We start from the raw sequence: 13,274 nt of genomic DNA on the forward strand, positions 1-13,274 counted from the left end.
AGTATATAACTTTCCCATTAATGTGATTTTGTGCAAATGGTAAACCCAAGAGTGCAGATTTGAAACAAGGGCTATCCCATAGAATGTTACAATGACTTTATTAACATTCTAATCATTGAGACTTTCGGCAGACACAGGAGAAAATTTCTTGGCCTAGAAGGTTTCATTTAAAAATAAATAACCTACACAAAACCAAAGGCAATTAGTTTCAAAATTACCAAAACACAATAATAATTCAGTCCTTATTTCAATTAACAAATGGGAAACGTAGGTATGGCTTGCTCACAGAATACTCCTCAAAAGCTGTAATTAAAATTAATTAAATGTCAGATGCCTTAGGAGACCGCATTAATTAGTGGAATCCTGAGTGAATCCTTTTGTAGAGCAATTATTTTGAAAAGTAAATAATCACTTCCAGATTAATCTTTTTATTACCTAAATTTGACTATCAATACACCAGGTTTATTTAAGAAAATCTCTCCTTTAGTGCCTTCTCTAGTATATTTATTTTAGCTTTAATTTATATCACTTAAAAACTTTTTTGACTGGAATGTAGATATACTATACCTAGTTTAGATATAGTAGTGTATGTTAATCCCAAGCTCCGAATTTATCCCTCCCCCCTTGTCTTCTCTAATATTAATAGTCAGTAGGAGAAAGCCCAAAGACAAAATAAAAATTCAGAGTAGAATCAATTCTTTTTTTAAAAATTTATTTTATTGAAGTACAGTTGATTTATAATGTGTTAATTTCTGCTGGGTAGCAAAGTGATTCAGTTATACATATATGCACACATTCTTTTTCATATTCTTTTCCATTATGGTTATCTCAGGATATTGAATATAGTTCCCTGTACGTACAGTAGGACCTTGTTGTTTATTCTATACATAATATTTTGCATCTGCTAATCCGAAACTCCCAATCTGTCTCTCTCTCCCCCTCCCTCCCCGCTGGAAACCACAAGTCTGTTCTCTGTCTGTGAGTCTGCTTCTGTCTTGTAGATAAGTTCATTTGTGTCATATTTTAGATTCCACATATAAGTGATATCGTATGGTATTTATCTTTCTCTTTCTGTCTTACTTCACTTAGTATGATCATCTCTAGGTCCATCCATGTTGCTGCAAATGGCATTATTTCATTTTTTTCTTTTTAATAACTGAGTAGTATTCCATTGTATATACGCACCACATCTTTTTTTATCCATTCATCTGACAATGGACGTTTAGGTTGTCTCCGTGTCCTGGCTATTGTGAACAGTGCTGCTATGAACATAGGGAGACATGTATCTTTTTGAATTATAGCTTTGTCTGGATATATGCCCCGGAGTGGGATTACTGGATCATATGGCAACCCTATTTTTAGTTTTTTGAGGAACCTCCATATTGTTTTCCATAGTGGCTGCACCAATTTACATTCCCACCAACAATGCAGGAGGGCTCCCTTTTCTCCACACCCTTCCAGCATTTGTTGTTTGTAGATTTTTTAATGATGGCCATTCTGACGAGTGTGAGGTGATACCTCATTGTAGTCTGGATTTGCATTTCTCTAATAATTAGCGATCTTGAGCATCTTTTCATGTGCCTGTTGGCCATCTGTATGTCTTCTTTGGAGAAATGTCTACTTAGGTCTTCAGCTCATTTTTCAATTGGGTTGTTTGCTTTTTTGTTGTTGAGTTGTATGAGCCATTTGTATATTTTGAAAATTAAGCTCTTGTCGGTCACATCATGTGCAAATAGTTTCTCCCAGTCTGTAGGTTGTCTTTTCGTTTTACAGTTTCTCTTGTTGTAAAAAAGTGTGTAAATGTGATTAGGCCCCACTTGTTTATTTTTGCTTTATTTCTACTGCCTTGGGAGACTGACCTAAGAAAACACTGGTACGATTTATGTCAGATAATGTTTTGCCTATGTTCTCTCCTAGGAGTTTTATGGTGTCATGTCTTATATTTAAGTCTTTAAGCTATTTTGAGTTTATTTTCATGTATGGTGTGAGGGTGTGTTCTAACTTCATTGATTTACATGTGACTGTTCAACTTTCCCAACACCACGTGCTGAAGAGACTTTTTTTCCCATGTTATATTCTTGCCTCCTTTGTCAAAGATTGACTGTAGGGGTGTGGGTTTAATTCTGGGCTCTCTATTCTGTTCCATTGATCCATATGCTGTTTTTGTGCCAATACCACACTGTTTTGATTACTGTAGCTTTGTAGTATTGTCTGAAGTCTGGGAGGGTTATGCCTTCAACTTTGTTTTTTTTCCTCAGGATTTCTTTGGCGATTCTGGGTCTTTTGTGATTCCATATAAAATTTAAGATTATTTGTTCTAGTTCTGTGGAAAATGTCATGGGTAATTTGATAGGGATATCCATTACATGGGTAGATTGCTTTGGGAAGTATGGTCATTTTAACAATATTAATTTTTCCAATCCAAGAGCATGGGAATATCTTTCCGTTTCTTTGAATCATCTTCAATTTCCTTTATTAATGTTTTATAGGACTCAGCATACACGTCTTTCACCTCCTTGGTCGGGTTTTTTTTTTTTTTTAAGATTGACTTTTAAAAACAATTATTTTTTTTGGCTGCGTTGGGTCTTAGTTGTGGCATATGGGATCTTTTTGTTGTGGCGTATGGGCTTAGTTGCCCTGCAGCATGTGGGATCTTAGTTCTCTGACCAGGGATCGAACTGGCGTCCCTTGCATTGAAGACAGATTCTTCTACTGGACCACCAGGGAAGTCCTGGTCAGGTTTATCCCTTTTTTTTTTTTTTTGATGTGATTAGAAGGGCTTTTTTTTTTTAAACATTCCCTTTCTGATATTTCATTGTTAGTGTAAAGAAATGCAACAGATTTCTGTATGTTAATCTTATATCCTGCTAACTTGCTGAATTTGTGCATCAGTCTAGTAGTTTTTGTATGGAGTCTTTAGGGTTTTCTATACATAGTATCATGTCATCTGCATATAATGACAATTTTACCTCTTCTCTTCCAATTTGGATAACTTTTATTTCTTTTTCTTGTCTGACTGCTGTGGCTAGGACTTCCAATACTATGTTGAATAGAAATGGTGAGAGCAGGCATCCTTGTCTTGTTCCAGAATTTAGTGGGAAGGCTTTCAGCTTTTCACTGTTGAGTATTATTATACTGCTGGTGGGTTTGTGGTAAACAGCTTTTACTATGTTGAGATATGTTCCCTCTATACCCACTTTGCTAAGAGTTTTTATGGTGAATGGATGCTTTTTCTGCATCTACTGAGTGATCATTTGGTTTTTGTCTTTTCTTTTGTTGATGTGGTGTATCACATTGATTAATTTGCTATGTTGAACCATCCTTGTGACCCTGGGATGAATCCAACTTGGTTGTGGTCTATGATCTTTTTTATGTGTTGTTGGATTTGGTTTGCAAATATTTTGTTGAGAATTTTTGCATCTATATTCATCAAAGATATTGGCCTGTAATTTTCTTTTTTGGTACTGTCTTGGTCTGGCTTTGGTATCAGGGTGATGGTGTCTTCATGGAATGTCTTTGGGCATACATTCCTTCCTTCCTCTTCAATCTTCTGGAAGAGTATGAGAAGGATCAGTATAAGTTCTTTTTTCTATGTTTGGTAGAATTCACCTGTGAAACCATCTGGTCCTGGACTTTTGTTTGTAGGGAGTTTTTAAAATTACGGATGCTATTTCACTTCTAGTGATCTGTCTGTTCAAATTATCTATTTCTTCTTGATTCAGTTTTGGTGGGCTGTACGTTTCTAGAAACTTGTCCATTTCTTCTAGGTTGTTGAATTTGTTGGCATATAATTGTTCATAGTATTCTCTTATTTTATTTTGTATTTCTGTGGTATCAGTTATTTCTCCTTTCTTATTTTGTATATTTGGGTCCTCTTTCTTTTCTCCTTGGTGAGCCTAGCCAGAGGTTTGTCAGTTTTGTTTACCCCTCAAAGAACCAGCTCTTGTTTTTTTTGATTTTTTTCTATTGCTTTTTAAATCTCTATTTTATTTATGTCCTCTCTGATCTTTATTATTTCCTTCCTTCTCACTTTAGATTTTGTTTATTTTTTTTTCTAATTCTTTTAGGTGGTAGGTTAGGTTGTTTGAGATTTTTCCTGTTCTTTGCGGAAGGCATGTATCACTATGAACTTCTCTCTAAGAACTGCTTTTGCTGCATCCCATAGATTTTGTATGGTTGTGTTTTTATTTTCATTTGTCTCAAAGTATTTTTTGATTTCCTCTTTCATTTTGTTGTTCACCCACTGGTTTTTTAGTACCATGTTGTTGTCTCCATGTAATCATTTTTTTCTTATTTCTTTTCCTGTGGTTGATTTCTAGTTTCATGCCATTGTGGTCAGAAAAGAAACTTGAAATAATTTCTATACTCTTAAATTTGTTGAGGCTTGTTTTGTGCCCTTGTATGCGGTCAATCCTAGAAAATGTTCTGTGTGCACTTGAAAAGAATGTGTATTCTGGTTTTTTTCTGGATGTAATGTCCTAAAAGATATCAATTAAGTCTAACTGTTCTATTGTATCCTTTAGGATCTCTGCTGCCTTACTGATTTCTGTCTAGAAGATGTGTCTATTGATGTGAGTGGGGTGTTAAAGCCTTCTACTATTATTGTATTCCCATCAATTTCTCCCTTTATGTCTATTGGTATTTGTTTTATGTATTTGGATGCTCCTATATTGGGTGCATATATTTTGAGGATGTAATATCCTCTTCCTGTCTTGATTCCTTTATCACTATATAGTGTCCTTCTTTATCTTTATGGCCTTTGTTTTAAAGTCTATTTTGTCTGACATGAGTAGTGAGACCCCCACTTTTCTGTCATTTCCATTTGCATGAGATATCTTTTTCCATCCCCTTTCAGTCTGTGTGTCCTTTGCCTTAAAGTGGATGTCTTTTTTATGTGTTGCCTACAATAAGCAGCATATTATAGGCTCTTGTTTTTTAATCCAACCTGCCATTCCCCTGTCTTTTGATTGGAGCATTTAGTCTACTGACAAAGTAATTATTAATAGATATCTATTTATTGCCATTTTAAACCTTGTTTTCCAGTTGATTTTGTATTTCTTCTTTGTCCCTTTCTTTTTCTTTTTGTGGTTTATGATTTCCTGTTATATTATGCTTGTGTTCTCTTCTTTTTGGTTTTTGTAAGTCGATTTTATGTGTTGATTCGTGGTTACCTTGTTTTTCAAGTATTTTAACCCCTTCCTATCTACTTGCTTTTAGACTGGTAGTCATATAGGCTCAAACACATTCTAAAAAAAAACAAACAAAAAAGTCTACATTTTATTACTCTCCTCTCCCACATTTTATGATTTTGATGTCCTCTTTTACATCTTCATATTTATCCTTTTGCTTTTCATTGTGGCTGTCATCACTTTCACAAAAATCTTTTTGATTTTTAAAAAAATCCATCTACTGGCTTATTAAGTGATTTACTTTCCAATTGCGATTTTCTCTTTCCTATACCTTCTTGCTTCTCTTCCATTTAGAGAAGACCTTTCAATATTTCTTTTAGGATAGGTTTAGTATTGCTGTATTCTTTTAGTTTTTGCTTGTCTGAGAAATTCTTTCTCTCTCCTTCTATTCTAAATGATAATCTTGCTAGGTAGCGTATCCTAGGTTGCAGATTTGTCCCTTTCAGAACTTTGACTATATCTTGCCATTCCCTTCTGTCCTGCAAATGTTTCTATTGAGAAATTAGCTGACAGCCTTATGGGGGGGTTCCCTTGTAATTAACTCTTTGTTTTTCTGTTGCTGCCTTTAGAATCCTCTCTTTAACTTTTGCCATTTCTATTATAATATGGCTTGGTGTAGGTCTGTTTGGGTTCATCTTGTTTGGGACCCTCTGTGCTTCCTGTACCCGGATATCTGTTTCCTTCTTTAGGTTTGGGAAGTTTTCAGCCATAATTTCTTCAAACACATTTTTGAACCCCTTTTCTCTTTCTTCTTCTGGGATCCCTATTATGTGTAGATTGGCATGCTTTATATTATCCCATAGGTTTCTTATTTTGCTTTCATTTTTTTTTCCCCCCAATTTGGCCTTCTGTGTTCTGATTGGATGATTTCCATTATTCTATCTTCCAGAACACTTATTCTTTCTTCTGCATTATTCAATCTGCTATTCATTGCCTTTAGCTCAGTCAGTTTTCATCTCAGCAAATGAGTTTTCTAATTTTTCCTGGCTCCTCTTTTATAGTTTCTAGTTCCTTTTTACAGCAATCTGCATTCCTATTGATAGCCCTTCTTAATTCCTTCAGTATTTTCATGATCTCCTTTTAAACTTGGTGTCTATTAGACTGAAGAGGTCTGTTTCATTGTTTGTTCTTTCAAGGGAATTCTCTTCATCTTTTAATTGGGAGTGTTTCCTCTGCTTCTTAATTTTATTTATATTTCTCTTACTCTATGAATTTAGGAGAGACAATTATCTACTGTGGTCTTGGAGGGCTATTTTTATGTGGGAGCATCCTTTGTAGCCTGGGTTCGTGTTTTTGGTGCAAGGCTGTTTTTAGTATGCATGTCCTGCCACCTCTTACCTCAGTGTTTGCTGGCTGTAGAGTAGAATTAATTCTTATAGCTCAATTCTTAAGAATCAGTTCTCTCGGTTTTTAAACAATACATTTTTATGACTTTTTCTTAATTTGGGTAGTCTTGTGAGGGCCCTCATTCTGTAGGGTGGACACATCCAGGTGTGACACCTGGTAGCACCATGACCTAGCCTCGCCATGCCTAATGGAATTAGTCAAGGCAACTTCTCAGCTTTAGTATTTCTAGAGACGTTTTCCTAGGAATTTCAGTTTCTTGACACATATTTGCAGCCTTAGAACCACATGTGGCTTTTTCAATAGGTACTCTATAGTTCTACAAAACCCCCAAATCCCCCATGAAAGGATTACATATTATTGGGGCCCACAGGATGCTGAGCATTTCTGTAGCTCTTTTCTTGGTTTGTCATGATTACAATTTTGGCTCCACAGGTAGGTAACTATAACACATAACATCTAGCTTATCAAGCAGACATTTTAAAAGCCAGATGAAAAGAATGTTTTGCTACTTTTCAAGCCTGTTAGGATGCACTTCTGGAATGCGGGGATGACTGTCCCCTGCCTGTGTGCCAGGCTCTCTGCTGGTCTGTCTGTGGAGGTAGGTATCCTTGTCCCCATCAGCTTCCACGACTCTCTGGAGAGGCCTTACACCTTAGGCAAGGAAGGACAGGGGAAATAACCTCCAAAGAATTATTTTCTATCTAACCCTAAAAAAGAATGCATCCCATATTAAGTTACCGCTACTATTTATTGAATGCTTACCGAGTGCCAGGGAAAACTGCCAAGTACTTTGTATAATACAATAATGCAATGAAGACGCTGTTATTAACTGCCACAGGAACTGACTCAGAAAGTTAAATAGTTTGCCCAAGGTGTGAAGCTATGAAGCTACTAAGTGGCAGAGTGAGGACGCAAATCCACGTGTGGCTCTTAGACATGATGTTTCGTGCCTCTAATGACCCATCACATAGTGTGGCAGATCACTCCTCTCTGCTCCCGGTGAAATTCCACTGAGAAGGGAAATGAAGACTCTCAGGACGCTTGGTGTCCCCTTGCTATTTTCTCATCAGCTGCTCAGTCTGCAGATTCAGACTCCTGGATAGTGCAGTCTTTTCGGGCACCTACTGAACTAGGTGCACTGTAGATCTGGATTAAATTCGCCCTTTATGTCTTATTTTTCTCAAACATCAATAAGACAGTGTGCTCCATTACAGGAACTTTATGTATGATGGACTTCAGCCTTATAACAATGAATGTATGCTACCACAATCCATCTTACAATTCAGTCCCTACACCCTGCTTCTCGTGTTGTCACTGTCAGGGGGCATCCTGTCAATCCCAAAGGTTAACAAATTCTTCATCCACACTGCAGGAAGACTTGCTTTAAACCAGTGGTTTCGACCTAGAGCTCCTTTTATGATTTTTCTTTCACGAATCTCAAGAATCACTGCCACGTTACCATCCAACCAAGAGTGAATGCACTTTTTCTGTTTTTCTGTTACTAAAGACAGAGGACATGAATTTATCCCTGGGTTCTGGGGTCCTCAGGTTTGATACTACTGCACACATAGCTATAGAAGAGTTGTGATCCAGTAGTTTTGATACTGATTTGTAATTTACTGCATTGACCAGAAAAGTCTGAGTCAAACAAACATTCTATTTATAGATTTCATGCACTATCAAGCCTTCCCGTCACTGCTCTCCAAAATGGCATCTTCCAAAGAGGAAAAAAAAAAAAAAAAAAAACCACCAAAAAAAAGGCAGCTCTTGAAGACTGTCACTTGTAGAGTGTATCTGGGTAAATATTTTAGACATTATCAGCCAACAGCCAGAAAATTAAAATTATGGAATGAGGCCCACAATGTTACGAAATAGAGGATGTGTTTGGAACATATGAACCAATTAAGGATAACCCACTCAAGAGGAACTGTCAGGTCATTCTGATTTGAGGGCACTCTGCTCAATTTAAAAAAAATGAAAATGTCACCATTCAGTGAGCTGGGCAGCTCCCCAGCTTGGGCTCATCTGCAACAATTTCTCTTCTGTGCCTGGAACCAGGAGCTGTTTACTCTTCCCTGGGATGTTCCAGTTAGGGGGGGAATAGCCTCTTATTGTTGGGAAAGGTAAGTGGCAGTGTTTTGTGTTTAAAGAAAAAAAACCTTTGTATTTAACGATCTTTACAAAGGTACAGACTAGAGCATAATTCTAAGTAGCCACATCAAGTACAAAGTATATTAACAGGGCTGAACTGATTACTCCTCCACTGAGGATTTTCTCTTTGGCCCCATAGCCTAGTTTTCCATTTTAGCATATGGGTAGGACGGTGGTCAAGCATTAACCAGATGATGCCGGAACTGCAGCACACTGCTGGAAGCATAGCAAGAATTACTGTTGAAGGAGAAAGATTTTTATCTCACTTACAGAAACAAAGACTGTCAAAATCTGCTGGAGAAAGAGCACAGATATTTGCTGTAACTTAGGACCCTGAAGTAGGGAGTGAAGAATAGAATAAGGAGAAAAGGCACAGGCTGACATACACTGTAGTGGAGCCACTGTCCCTCTAGATATTAACGTGACTGGGACACGGACTGTGGCAAAGCAGCGTTCATTTGCCAATTATCAGCTCTGCTTCCCTTTCTATGGCCTAGCTTTTTCCCAGGACCCACCCCACTGTCACTATCCAAAGAAGTTTAATTCTGTGGGAGCACTTGAATTTATGCCCCATTAAAGTTCCCTTTTGAAAGCTACAAGCTGAAGCCACATCTAACAATTATGACGTTCTCCGGATCCCACGCACATCCTAAAACTGGAAAATTTGTTTCATGGTCACAGAACCAATAAAAAACATGACTTCATTTGAAATGCCTAATTCTTAAAAAAAGAAAATTAAGTAATTTCAGGTGTTTATAAAAAGTCTTTATGATTAGAGCATTCTATAAACACCGAATATGCTCTGAGAAGGTTCTCTTATGTCATAAGAAATTACAGCTTAGACTGGAGGCCCACACCTTTTCTTCTGCTGTGAGATTTGCTTTTAGTTTCAAATTTAACTCTAACGTTTTTCTTTTAGTACGAGGGTCAAGATAGGGCCTCTTAATATTTGTGTTCTTACTCATCTTTCACTAGCCTCAGTGAAAACAATCACTGCCAGTTTCTTACCTCAAGACTTGGTTATGTAAATAACTGGGTGGGACCACCTTCGATGAGTCAATCAATCAGTCAACAAACAGGAGTCCCCGTTATGTGCCAGGTGGGACCAGAGTTCTATAGGAAAAGCTCATGTGGTCACATTCCTATTGAAGAGAAGGCTCCAAGCTTCAAGCAACATCACATACACAGGTAAGTTGAGACATCCCTAAAAATGCCTAAAGTACTTACTAGGAGTGTCCCCTCACCTTTTACCTGTTTTTTGGGGGAACACCATCTGACATGAATAAAAGAACCAAGGACTCTGACTCCACCAAGACTTCCCCCAAATATTCCACAACCCCTACTGGATATGGGGATCTCTGGGCTTGTGCCTTAAGATCCCTGATAGATCTTGTAAGGAGCAGGGGAAAGTAGAGACCTGCAGTTTCTGGGGAGTTGTTATGTCCTGGAATAAACAGCTGGAGGTGGGTCTTCTCTCAGGAAAGCTTTGCAGCAATGAGGGCTCTGCATGGACAGCTATGTATGACGCCCAGCGCCAAGTGCTGCCTGGTGTCCAGAGCTGTCCGTGACCTGGTTCCAGCCTTGAAGACACCACTGCCCTTCATACTCCCTCTTCAACCCTATTCCACTCGCCCAGCAGAACTCTGCGTTTTCCCTCATCTGCCCTTGCCTTTGCTCAAGCCATTCTGTCTGGAACGCCCTTCTTTCCCATCTCTCTGCTCTTTCCATTCATGTATATACTCTCGGCTCATCTGAAATGTCATCTCCATGAAGGCTTCTCTTGCACAACTAGAAGTTCTTTTCTCCTCTGAACTCCCCCCATACATGACCTATGTATATTTCCCACATTTTAACTTGTATAGTAGTCCTCTCTTTTCACCTGTTACCTTCCCTACAAAAGGGGAAGTTGCTAGAGTCCAGGGTCATGATTTCAGTGGTCACTGATGGTGACTTTTCTAGTATCTAGCCCATGGTTTTGATACGAGGCTCTACACAGCCCTGTGTTTCCAGAGAGGTGTCCTGAGACCACCTGGTGGGGGCAGAGTAGACAGGGCCAAGGGGAGATCCCATCCCTCCAATCTGTCCTTCAGTCAGATGGGTTTTGATTGTAGTTCTTCTATTTATTGTGATCTGTATTAGTTTTCTTTTAAAGGATTCTGCTAGAGATAGAAAAAAAGGAAACCACTACCACAGATACTGTCAAATAAATGAACAGAATTACACTCTATGCCTCAAGCGCTTTCTCCCTTCAGATATAATGAAACCCAATGATCAAAAATGAGTCGTGAAGGTTCAGAGTGCCTGTCAATCAAAGAACATGGTCAAAACAGAGGGCTCTTTCTCCTGTCCTGTATGACCCTTTACATTAAAATCTGATAGACTCCTCCTCAGCTGAGTGAGTTACGTTTGAGGTGGTAAGCAAAACCGGGCTGGCACCTGTGTGTGTGTATGTGTGGTGTGTAAGTGAGCATCCCCATGATGCTTTGATCTCAATGTAACTGTGAGGAGAGTTACAAATGATGCTGATGTCTCTTGATCTCTCCTTCCCCCAAATAAATCCACTCCTCCTTCAGTCCGCATCAGTGGTAAGTGGCACTAATAATCCACTCTGCTGCTTAGGCTACAAATCTAGGAGTTTCTCCTGATTTCTCTCTTTCCTTCACTACCCACATCCAATTTAATCAGTAAATACTGTTGGTTCCACCTCTGAAACATGATCCGAAGCAGCTCGTTTCTCCCTGCCATCTGCTGCTACCAACTGCTGTGGTTCAGGGTGTCATCATTTCATACCTGTTACCATATTCATCCCTCTTATCTGGTCTCCGCCTTCTGCTCTCCCCTCGCTGTTATCCCTTCTCTAGGCAGCATGTTTAAACCTCTCCTAATAAAAACTCTCCGAGAATTTCTCATCAAATGTAGAGTAAAACTCTAACTAACTCCCAAATGGTAAAAATAATCCAGCAAATATTTCTATTTCACTCCAAATTAAGCAAATTGTTCATTCTGATAATCTTCCATTGGGGAGTTTTCTTTAAGAAAGAAAATTAATTAGCAGATGACCGAGCAGAGAGATAGAAGGACCGGCACATCACCCAAAACCAGAAAGGACTTACGGCTTCAGATTTGGGAGGCACTGGAGGTGGAGGTAGGGCAATCTCTGAAGACTTCATTGCTGCTCCCAGAGTTCCGGGGACAGGAAGGGGAGAAGGTGCACACTTGGACCGGACAGAACCTCGAAACTGATCACATCTGCTCTTCTCGCTCAGGGAGCGAGTGAGAGGCGGATGGCTGGGCTTGCCTTCTTCCAGCCACAGCTCTTCATAAGGAAGTTCTGACTTCCCTGTGATGCCCACTGATTCTTCACTAGCTTCTGGGAAAAGGTAGTCGTTCCCACTATCACCCGAGTCCTGATAGGGCAGGATGTCATGGGGAAAGGGGGCCCACTCTCCCCCCAGGTCCCTGCAGCCGTGGAGGTTCACCTCACTGTTGCCATGGAGATTGTTGCCATACACACAGACGGAGAGCCGGTGGAAGGACTGGGTGAGCTCATCGCGAGCGTAGCTAAGGGAATTGGGAACATGGTTGTGGCCAGTGCACCGGCCCTTCTTGGGGCTCTTACAGTCCTCGTTCCAGTCGGTCTTCACATCGCGGACCGCCCGTGAATACTCATCGATGTCGAACTGTTCTTGGCAGATACCCAGCCAGTGATGGACCAGGGTTTCAGGCCATACTTCCCCCTTCACCAGGTGTTCTGGGAGGCTAAACTTGGGGACAGTCAAGTGCAAAGGGAAGTGCATGGGGAGGATCTTGTTGTTCCGCAGCACACAGCAAACCACCACTGTCTTGGTTTGGATGTTCACAAACTTGTAGCGGTGCCCCTCACGGATGAAGTGGAGGTCATACGGGTTCCTCGGTGGAGGGCTGGGCACGGTCACGTTCACGGGAAGTCTGGTTTTCTCCACAATGTTGCGGATGGTGTGCTCGCCCTCCTGCATCTGAAGTTCCAGGGGGCTTCGGGTGCTGAACCTGCCCTTGCACTGGAATGGGAGGCTGATGCTCTCGTTGGTCCGGTGATTCATGCAAATGAGGCACGGCATTTTGCCTTTTCCCAGCTTGCTGATGGAATTGAGCTTCCCAATCTTTTTGAAGATGGTGTTGAGTCGTGACTTCTCCTTGAAAGTCTTTGCATAAAGGATTTCTGCCTGGCCCATTAGAGTGAGTTCATCCCCCGTACAAAGGGTGATGTTGTAAACTTCGGTGTCTTCATTGCATTCACCTGAAGCAACCTACAATAGGATAAATCAAATTTTAGGGTAGTTGTCTTTAGTTTATTCACACAGAGAAGTAGCGAACATGCTGTTAAGACACACATGCATACACAAAGGAAAATGCTGTTTTATTTTAATACTTAATTTAGACAATCCATTTCTCCTGTAATATTTATGTGGTTAACAATAACAAGATGCTGTTAGTTTAGACTTTTAAAAGCATTTTTTTTTTCTGAAGAAGAAGGTACCCTGTATTCATTTGTAACATTTTGGGAAATACAGAAGAAAAACACACAAAAAATAACACCCATGAACCTGA

The 13,274-nt window shown here is 39.6% G+C and overlaps 1 protein-coding gene across 3 annotated transcripts in view; it reads right to left on the reverse strand.

The window, feature by feature from the left end:
- Window positions 1-13,274, reverse strand: part of GAREM1 (GRB2 associated regulator of MAPK1 subtype 1) — a 201,224-nt gene that overhangs the window by 12,038 nt on the left and 175,912 nt on the right. For 2 of the 3 annotated variants that reach the window (XM_024757966.1, XM_024757965.1), the window contains exon 4: window positions 11,801-12,973. In XM_024757966.1, the coding sequence (XP_024613734.1) occupies window positions 11,801-12,973 (1,173 nt within the window). The remainder of the gene's footprint in view (window positions 1-11,800; window positions 12,974-13,274) is intronic. The other variant, XM_024757967.1, reaches the window with a different exon arrangement.

This window comes from Neophocaena asiaeorientalis, unplaced genomic scaffold, assembly GCF_003031525.2.
Source record: "Neophocaena asiaeorientalis asiaeorientalis breed wild unplaced genomic scaffold, Neophocaena_asiaeorientalis_V1.1 scaffold126, whole genome shotgun sequence".
Lineage (NCBI taxonomy): Eukaryota > Metazoa > Chordata > Mammalia > Artiodactyla > Phocoenidae > Neophocaena > Neophocaena asiaeorientalis.